Here is a 10,416-nt window from a genome sequence, read left to right as displayed (position 1 = left end):
TACCGACGTTATTTGCATTCTGGCGAATAGGAGAGGATAGAGTGAGAGAAAGAGGGATACATTCTAGTTTATGGTAACGTTGGCAAGTGTGATATTATCATCCAGTACTTGATTTGATTTGTATGGTTTTAGACTTGTTTATTTTCACAGTTTGGAGCCAATCTGGTTTCGTTTTATTAATGTCATATGCTTCTTTTTACGGTTTTTTTTTTTTTTTTTTTTTATCATTACCTTGACACACAAGTCTCGAGTAATCAGGCCCGGGTTATAGTTTAAGTGGCTAAGAGTATTTAGTATCAAACGAGATTGGAGTATGCTTCATCGTTCGAAAAGTGCTACGTCTTTCAGCTTCTCAATTACGCAAGAGCCCAATGTCCAAATATGGGCGCTCTCCTGTAAGCTTAGCGCAATTTTCGACTCCACTACTTCCTTTTACCACTCTCAGTTTCTCACACTCGTAAGTATATGTTTGTGAGGATGTGAAGAGATATCTCGCATCTGAAAGTTAAAAAAAAAACTTGCATCCAGGTGAATCTGCGAATGTACTAGTTTGCAACGAAAGAAAATGGATCGATTATGTAATTTATCTTCTGCAATGTGCCATGCCTGGAATGTTACGACCTTACGTTGGTTGACATCTGCAAGTGTTCTCATCACTTCTTACTTCGTGTTTTAGGTTTCTTACCCGAATCGCTATGAACTGTACAAGAGGGTCGAAGATCCTTTCGGAAAAGAGAAGTACGTAATAGTAGTACTGTCTACATTCCCTGTAAAGCCAAGTACCGATGAAGTGAACGATGTGTTTGAAGGAAAGCCTAGGTAACTCTTGTTAAGGATCATATGTTCGTTGTATTCGTTTAATTTGATAGAGTGACATTTCCCTAACCAAAGATTTCATTTCAATCAAACTTTTGCAGAAATGAAAGCAAGAAAGCCGTAGGATTTTGTCAAGGAATACGTTCAAATACTTGTGGAATTTTGCAGGTACAATGTTCTGCTATGCTGTTTTAACTATTTTCTTTGCCTTGTGGGGAATCCTTGAGTGGTATATTTTCAGTAAAATCTTAAGTAAGGTGATAGAGGACTGAAGGAATAAAATGTAAAGTTTGCATAAGAGCAGCAAATCAAGCATACGGGTGTAAAGAGTGAATGTTATTAATCGATTGAGCTGCGTACGAGCCACTTGTTGCATGTTTTTCCTTTTAAATTTGCACTCGATGTGTCCATTAGCATTTGTGTATATGTATATGACGTCTGGGAGTGCCGTGCGGGGGCAACTTGCGTATGAAAGTAATATGTTCATGTGCAAGAGTTGAATATTTAGCAATCAGATTATTGATTCTTTAGCTAATTATGTAGCTGACCATGTCGGCTCTCATTGGTGGGATTATGTATTGATTTGGTACTGAGGTGTTTTTATAAAATGTGGGTATCAAAACAAATTGAGCTCAAAAATGTGTTTGATAAACACTTAAAAACAGCTTATTTTCACAATTTTGGATGAAAAAAAAAGCTGAAAACGTGAAACAGCAAAAATGAACTTATTATCACAGTACAACAAAAACAGTTTTTTTTCAAAGTACAGCAATACCAAACCAGCGTCCTCCTTTTGCAACTACAGCTTAATTTAAGAATTTTTTAAGATTTCCCAGCTATCACTTTTCATGATTTTATTAGCATAGTTTTCTTTTGCGGGATTAGATTTTTTTTATTCTCCCATCTTTGTGGTACCTTTTTCTTCTTTAATAGTTTAACAAAAGTGGGAGTTTGATCCCCTTTTATTTCAAAAAAAAAAGTGCAGGAGTTGAATATGTAGTTCGTTGTGAGGTCTTGCCAGGTGTTGTAAATGGTGATGATTAGAAAATTGATAATTTTTGGGAACATGGAGGAAGCAACATTATGGGATTTTTAATAAGGAAAATTAATGAAAATAGCTCAGAAACTTTAAGTTTTAACGATAAAGATAAAATAAAAGGTAAAGTGAATAGTACCAGAATTAACTTTTTAGTGTAAAAATGTTGTTTTTCTTTAAAGTGAACAGTACCAGGAGCTTTTCGTTAAAGTGCCCTTTTTAATAAGAGATATTTGTTGATTTGCCCCCCTAAACTTGTATGCAGCTGCAAATTTTCTCCTTTAACTTTAATTTTAGCTGATTACCCCCTTTAAACTTTTTAAATTAGTCAATTTCCCCTTGCACTTTTATTTTGGCCGATTACCCCCTAAACTTTTATAAATAGCCGATTCCCCCATTGGCATTAGATTTTAAAAACCTTCATTCAATTTTTTCATCCGGCCAATGTTTCACCCTTTTTGCTTTCATATAGTTGTCATGTGTTGTTTCCGTGTTCAAGATGGATGAAAAATTGGATGTAAATGACAATGGGGGAATCGGCTATTTATAAAAGTTCAAGAGGTAATCGGCTAAAATTAAAGTTCAAGGGGAAATTGGCTAATTATAAAAGTTCAAGGGGGTAATAGGCTAAAAGTAAAGTTCATGAGGGAAATTGATAGCACTATACAAGTTTAGAGGGCAAATCGACAAATATGCCTTTTTAATAAGGCTAAATTTTTTTCGTGATCCTTATGGTGATACCCTGCTTTTAAATAGACTCATGTGGTGAAAAGCTATTAATTGTAGGGAGTTTTAACAAAACACTCCCACTACTATTCACTTTTAACGAAAAATCACATTTATACCTTTCTCTGGTACTATTCATTATACCTTTAAAAATGAATTTTTATTAAAAGGGAAGTTTTTTTTTTACTTTTCGTTAGTTTTCCTTTAATTGCATTCGTTATCAATCATAGTCCAAATTGGATTTTTCCTCATTCTTCTGTCATTTGTAGGGGCAAAATTGTTATTTTTGTTTTTATTGATTCCATCAACCAATCACAAAGCGCCATATGGACATTATTTTTATTTTTATTTTTAAAACTTTTAGAACTACAATAAAAGAATAAATAAACAATAAAATTACAATGCATATGTTATTAGACTTTCTCATTTCAAGAGAGTCAAGAGTCCATTCTAGATTTAAAAAATCACAAATTACCTCAATGCGTTTAGGTTAGAATATAAGTTATTATGCAAACATTGAATTTAGTTTCATTTTAAGAAGAACAGTGGTGGACGGGATGGCTAGGGTTATGTGAGAAAGAGGGGGAAGCTGGTGGGTGGTTGTAATGCCCCGCCCCGAAATATTTATTTTCGGGAAATAGTTCCAATCATAGGCCCGAAACAAACTCTTGTTTGATTTGCTACCATTACACATTATTGTTTAATTAAAATTCCTTAATTCCTTATAAAAGTCTACCACTAAATTTACCTATCAAGAACATACGTTTATTATTTTTCATTTAGCCCAAATTTCTCCTCTTCACTTTAATTCCCAACAAGAGGTCAAAACTCGATTAATTACCCTTGTTTATTTATGGCTGCATCTAACTTCTCGTTAGACTGCCTACGTACCCTAAATAGGGATCAAGCCATTAGTAGTTCACCAATTCAAATTCATTCAAATTCCAAAATTTATACAAGTAACTAACAATCACCATCTAGCTTCAAACAAGTGAATCACACCAAATACTTATCAAATTTAGTTTCAGTACATCAAAATTTAGCTTAAAAAGACGGCATTGGCTCATTGGCCACGCGCCGCCGCAGGTGACAATCAGACGCCTCGACTCGCCGAAAAATTCAACTATAACAAAAAATTACCAAATTTTTCAGGGTTGTAGAGTTCAATGAGAGGAACAACTTTCATACCTGGGCCAATGTCCAATTCGGCCGGGAAAAGTCCAAATTTTACTCAAATCCACATGAAAACCCTTGAATTGGGTGTTCTTAATTCGACTCCAAAATGTTTCCGACGCCCAAACTAGTGCTTGGGCTTTGTTATTGGGTTGAGGGGAGTCCATTGGTTGTGGTGGTTGACGGAATTTGTTTCAGAAACGGCGGAATCGACCCCGTGGCTTCGGAACACCCACAACGCCACCTCGTCGTGAAATAGGACCAAATCAGGTCAATTTTAGGTGGAAAATTGAAGAATGAGCAATGAAATGATGATTGGTATTGGTAATTCATGTCAATTTGTCAAAACGAATTTCACGGGGAAATATACCAGATTGAAACCGGGTCCGATGGGTATACGGGTTAGCCGGTTTCCCCTTTTTCTCCCTCTCTCTTTTCCCCTTATTTCCCTCCACTTCTGATTGGGCAGTTTCCCACCCTCTTCTTTCATTTTCATCTCAACCGTTCATCTCTCTCATTTCTCCTCATTTCCCTTCATCCCAGCCACACACATGTCACAACCCATTGCTCCAGATTTTATAGAGCCTTCTAAAGTGAAGATTAAATTTACAAATTATCTCTAACTTCAAACGTTAATAACTCTTTTGTTATAATTCCGTTTCACCAACGGTTTGCCTACACGCTCGTGAGGTCAAGCTCTATCCAAATATATCAAGAAATACGATAAAATATATGAGGATAAAATATGTCCTCATATAATTACATTAAGCCAACTATGGGCATTTTCATCTTTTTAACTTATCGATTCAAATATCCGCTGTAACAATAAATACATTGTAATTACAAATACGACTACAAAATACTTATTTTAATATTCAAATCCATGAATGGATGTTACATCCCATATCGGCTCCATCGTAGCACGATATTGTCTGTATTGAGTCCCGGTCATGCTCTCACGGTTTTGTTTCTGGGAACTCACACGAGAACTTCCCAGTGGGTCACCACTCCTAGAAATGCGTTTGCCCGAACTCGCTTAACTTCAGAGTTCCGATGGAACCCAAAGCCAGTGAGTCCTCAAAAAGTCTTGTGCTACATGGAAGTGAGCATATACATATAAGGCATAGAGGATTCACTCCCCTGGGCGATGTGGGATCTAACAATCCACCCCCTTTAGAGGCCCGACGTCCTCATCGTCACACTTCTGACCAGGGATTGGCTCTGATACCATTCTGTCACATACCAGACCGACTCCGCTATAACATGATATTGTCCACTTTGGGCCCCGACCACGCCCTCACGGTTTTGTTTCTGGGAACTCACACGAGAACTTCCCAGTGGGTCACCCATCCTAAGAATGTTCTTGCCCGAACTTGCTTAACTTCGAAGTTCCAATGGAACCCGAAGCCAGTGAGTCCCCAAAAGGCCTCGTGCTATATGGAAGTGAGCATGTACATATAAGGCATAGAGGATCCACTCCCCTGGGCAATGTTTCCGGCAGTTCGTGGCAAAAAAATGCTGATGTTGGTATCAGAGCGAATGATCATACTCTACAATATGCAATATTCTCAAATTCTTGTTGGTATGAATTATGATATGCATTGTGGTTGCATGATTACACAATTTTTGTGAATAAAGTGGCATGCATGTGACAACAGATTTTTCACATTTTTCCCATTGAAAATTCCTTCACCATTTATTGATTTATTTTCCTATTTCCTTCACTTATTCATAAACATAAATAATTAATTTATATATTTAAAATTTTCAGGGTATTACAGTGGTCGTTATGGCGGTGGCTGACAAGGGTAAGGATTGGGGAGGGATTTTTTTTTTTTCCTTCTTTTTTTGTTGATTATAAAAAAGTTGTGTTGATGCACAAAACCGGAGGTCTTGGAACAACGTAAATCCGACCGTGAATCTGCAAGTAATGTAAATAACACAAGGTGTATCGTGGTTCACCCCAAGGTTTGGGCTACATCTACACTGATTATGTATTTATCTAAGGGAGAGAGAGCTCTGAGAGTGAGAGCTTTGAGAAGGGGTGAAAGGGTATAGGAATTGGCCTTAGAAATGGCCTCCCTTAATTGTGAGAGTGAGGGGCCATTTTATAGAATAAGGACTCCTCACTTATTACATATTTGCCCTTCCTTTATTACATAATTATATTTAAGTCTCCCGAGTATTTATACGAGGTCTAAATACGAGGCCCTAAATATGGTATAAACAGTAGTCCCCCAAGTCTTCAGTCAAGAGAGTCTTTTGGCTGGAGACTTGAAATTCAGTCCATGTATGGGCTGAAGTAACTAGATGTTGTCTTGAAATGGTGCTCGATATGAGGTGGTGCTCAATCTGAAATGATGCTCAACTAGAAGTAGCACACGTTGCGAGGCTGCTCGGCTCGTGGCTTATGTTGCATTGGTTGGCTCGGCTTGTGGCGTTTGAATGTGAGGGAGTCCTTTTTATAGAATAAGGGCTCACTCCTTAATACATGGATGATGGGCTAGAGTTGATGCTCTCTAATGATGGTGAGAGAGTCTCTTTTATAGAATAAGGGATCGCTCATCAATACATAAATGATGGGTTAGGAATGATGCTCGCGGCGAGGTGGTTGCTCAACTGGCGGCGATGCTCTCTAACAGGTAAGGGAGTCCCTTTTATAAAATTAGGGCTCGCTCCTCAGTACATGAATAATGGGTTAGGAGTGATGCTCGTGGCGAGACGATTGCTCAGCTGGCGGCGGTGCTCTCTAACGAAGGTGAGGGAGTCCCTTTTATAAAATAAGGGATCGCTCCTCAATACATAAGTGATGGGCTAAGTTCCCCAAGTATTTTTCATGAGGCCTAGTTGAGGCCCAATATATGGTACATAATGTAGTCCCCCAAGTCTTCGGTCAATAGAGTCTGTTGGCTGTAGACTTCAAATTGAATCCATGTATGGGCCGAAGTGGCGGTTGTTCGGAGGCAGTATTCGTATACCCTGCATTAAAGCTTTGTAGGTGAAGCTTTGCAAGTGAAGCTTTGAAGCTAGAGCTCTGTAAATAAAGCTTTCGAAGCTAGAGCTCTGTAAATGAAGCTTTTGAAGCTAGAACTCTGTAAATGAAGCTTTTGAAGCTGATTGACATAAGTGATGCTCATGAATATTTATGTTGATTGACATGAGTGATGCTCATGGATGTTGTCATGAGTGATGCTCATGAATGTTGACATGAATGATGGTCATGAATGTTTATGTATGATTGTCATGAGTGATGCTCATGAATGTTTATGTATGAATGATATGAGTAATGCTCATGTATAATTTGAAGTACTGGGCGTACTTTTGATCACCTAGTTGGTGGCATGAAGGGGAGTACGGGTTATACATTTCATCACCTGGTTGGTGGCATGAATGGCTAGTTGCCAAATGATATTTAGAGTACGGGTTGTACATTTCATCACCTGGTTGGTGGTGATAGCGGCAGGTTGCCGAATAATTATAGAGTACTGGGCGTACTTTTGATCACCTGGTTGGTGGTAATAACGGCGGGTTGCCGAATAATTATGGAGTACTAGGCGTACTTTTGATCACCTGGTTGGTAGTAATAGAGGCGGGTTGCCGAATAATTGTGGAGTACTGAGCATACTTTTGATGACCTGGTTTGTGCTATTTCGGGCTTATGGGCTTTCGCCCTCCATAACATGCCAGCCCCTATGTTTTAGGCTTTGCCCTTTTTTTTTTTAATTAATTACCCTCTAATGGGGTTTATACAGATGTTTTCGAAAGATAAGGAAAATAAATTACATCATTCTGGTAGGGTGTTTATTCCTTACTTTTGTAGTGTTTTTCTGCTTTTTCTTTCTGCTTTCCGCCGCACTCTCTTTGTCTCTTCACCTGGTAGACAAAAAAAATCGTAATAATAGGAACCTTATAATTTTGCCCTTTTTCTTCTTTTCTCTTTTCCTTTTCTGCTTTCCTTTTGCTTTTGCTTTGTAGAGTGCAGATGGCACTCAAGTTCTCTGTTTCTTTTCCTGTAGCTTTACTGGTGGTCTTCCCGCTCCTTGCTTTGTCACTTTTCAGTTGGAAAGCTGAAGACCCAAGACCATCTTTGCTTTCTCACTCTCATTACAGGGACTCCCTCACCACAGGATCAACGAACTGCTCGGCCCTGTCCTTCATCTCGCTCGCCTTCCCAGCCAGCTTGTGACGAGCCGAGTCCAGCTAGTCCGCGCCAGGTGGCTGCTTCCCGGTCGCGTATCTGTAGATCCATGTCACCACCGTCACCAAACCCATCAGATGTCAAAAACCCCATTATTATGAGGGAAAGGACGATCACAACCGGGACAAGAACCGGGCTGAATATGACCAGCATGGGGGTGGCTATGGTCAAAGCTATGACCGTGCCAGCTAGACCAACCCAGAGATCACTAAAAGGGAACCACTGACGGTCACATCGGTGGCCATCTTGGCGACTTGGTAAGAAGTGCTGATGCTGCATGCCTTGTTGACTGCCCTGGAAATTATGGAATTGTTGGTATGGGGTCGTTGACTCCGAACTGCCTCCCATGCTCATTCTGAACCGTCTCAATTTATACGGTGCGCCTTCAGAGTCTCGGTCGAGTTCGGGTGCTTGTGACGACCGGATCCAGATCCCATGCCGCCCGACGATGACCCGGCTGCTGAAGCTGGCGGTGGTGGTGTTCCTGTTGAGATTAATGAAGGGGATGATGTTGAAATTGGTTTCGGAGTCTCTCATGATCTTGCTCTTCTCCAAAGTCAAGACTCTGTTGAGATGCATCTCCAGCTGCTCATCCAAGCTCTTCAGATCAATCTGATCTGCCCTAAAAACCCCATCTGAACTTTCCTTCATTTTTTGTTGCTTTATTTTTTAAGATGCTACCACCACCGACACTGTTACTGCTGCTTCCTGATGCGAAAATAAGTTAACACACAAATTAAACCCTATTTGTGACAATTGTAGTAATGATGTAAGTAGGGATCGTTCTAACCGGGGATTAACTAGGGGTGCTAAACACTTGACTCAAATAAATAAAACTAACTTTTAAAACACTAAGACAAACCAAAAGACTCAAAACAAGTTCAAAAGACTCCAAATACTTAAAAGTATAAAATAAGATAGATTTGAACGACTAAGACTTTAACAAAATATGGGGAGGGGGAATTGAGTTGTTTTTGACGAGATTAAATTAAATGGACAGATTATAATTAAGGGCAAAATGTAAATATGAATGCGATGAAAAATATGGATGATGGAATAGCTTAAGGGGTTCTTCTCCACTTCTGTCACACTTGCAATACAAGATCGATTCTCAGTTGGTCTTTCGATAAATTATGAAACTCAACACCCTAGGTTAATTAGGTCCGCTTAAATTAACCGTCAAGTTCTCCTTAAGTTAATGAATTGGATGGGTTTGCGCAACGCAATTCACAACATTCTCCAAAAGTCCTTTACGTGAAAAGCACAATAAAGATACAATCAAAGATCATTAAGCATCATGAAAACTATAAGTGTTGACGAGGCATTCGTTACTATGAAAAGCATGAAACTAGTGCCAAGAATTCATTTAACGCGATTGTTTATAAGCAACCTCCACTACTTGTGAATATAAGTTCATAACGATTAGGTGAAACTCACTTATATTCTAGCGTCATATTTATGCATGAAAATTAAGCGTGCACTCTCAATAAACATACATAAATAAGTTATCAATCAAACGGTTAAACAAATTGAATCCACAACTTATGAAATTCCAACCAAAGGTAATCAATTCATATTGCAAGCATAAACATAGTTTCGAATCACCCCCTAGCTAAAGGGGGGTTTAGTTCCTCATACTTATAAGACAAAGAGAATTGAATTTAAACATTGAAATCAAAGAAACACCTAAACATTCCAACAACTCAAACTTGAATTGTATGAACGTTTAGACCCTCTTCTCTTCCTCTTTGTTGTAGCACAAGGTCTAAGGAAATGTTTAGGGCTTTAGGTGTATGTGGAATGGAGTGGGGAATGATTGCAATGAAGAGAAAATATGCAGAAAATGGAAGAGATATGCACGGCAGAGAATGGGATTTTGTGATGGTTTGTTGTGTGATTGTTTTGTGGTGAATTTCCTCCCTTGTATGAATGCATTGCATGGTTTTATAGGGAGAGAATGGATGGGTGAGCATGTTAATGGCAGCTAGGATGAATGATTTAAAGGGGTTGCTAGGTTGGAAATGATTAAAGAGTGAGGGGATGCATGTGAAAAACAGCTAGGAAAAATTGGTGGAATGCTGGAATTGTTAAGGGATGCACGGCAATGGGGGGTTAGGTGTGCATGTGGCTGATTTGTTTGTTGGGAAAGCTTGTGAGTGAATGATTAAAGATGCATGTGGATGAATTATACAATGGGAAAGTATGTGATTGACAACTAGGGTGAATGGTGGCTGCAATGATGAAGTGTGATGGCTAAAAATGGCAAGGGAAGGCACGGCAATGGGTGGTTTGGTGTGGCTGTTTTGTGTTGTGAATTATGATGAATGCATGTGGATTAAAGAAGAATATGGAAGTGAATAAATCATAATAGGGCTGCAAGTTTAAAGGGCTAGGGTTTAAGTACATAAAATGGGCCTAAAATAGGGTGGTTTGCATGGCAAGGAAATGGTGTTATATGGTTAAGCCC

The 10,416-nt window shown here is 38.9% G+C and overlaps 1 protein-coding gene across 1 annotated transcript; it reads right to left on the bottom strand.

Annotated features, from left to right (window-relative positions):
- Positions 1–7,407: 7,407 nt before the first annotated feature.
- LOC139192258 (uncharacterized) lies at positions 7,408–9,109 on the bottom strand. The gene has a single exon (XM_070814062.1). The coding sequence runs from the start codon at positions 8,598–8,600 to the stop codon at positions 7,881–7,883; it is 720 nt and encodes a 239-aa protein (XP_070670163.1). The 5' UTR covers positions 8,601–9,109; the 3' UTR covers positions 7,408–7,880.
- Between the last annotated feature and the right edge of the window lie 1,307 nt (positions 9,110–10,416).

This window comes from Malus domestica, chromosome 15 (genome assembly GCF_042453785.1).
Source record: "Malus domestica chromosome 15, GDT2T_hap1".
Classification (NCBI taxonomy): Eukaryota; Viridiplantae; Streptophyta; class Magnoliopsida; order Rosales; family Rosaceae; genus Malus; species Malus domestica.
Note: the sequence above shows the minus strand (reverse complement) of the source record. Positions and strands in the feature narration are given on the sequence as shown.

Coding starts and splice junctions, on each gene's coding strand:
- LOC139192258 (XM_070814062.1), bottom strand. CDS start 8,600: ATGAAGGAAAGTTCAGATGGGGTTTTTAGGGCAGATCAGATTGATCTG.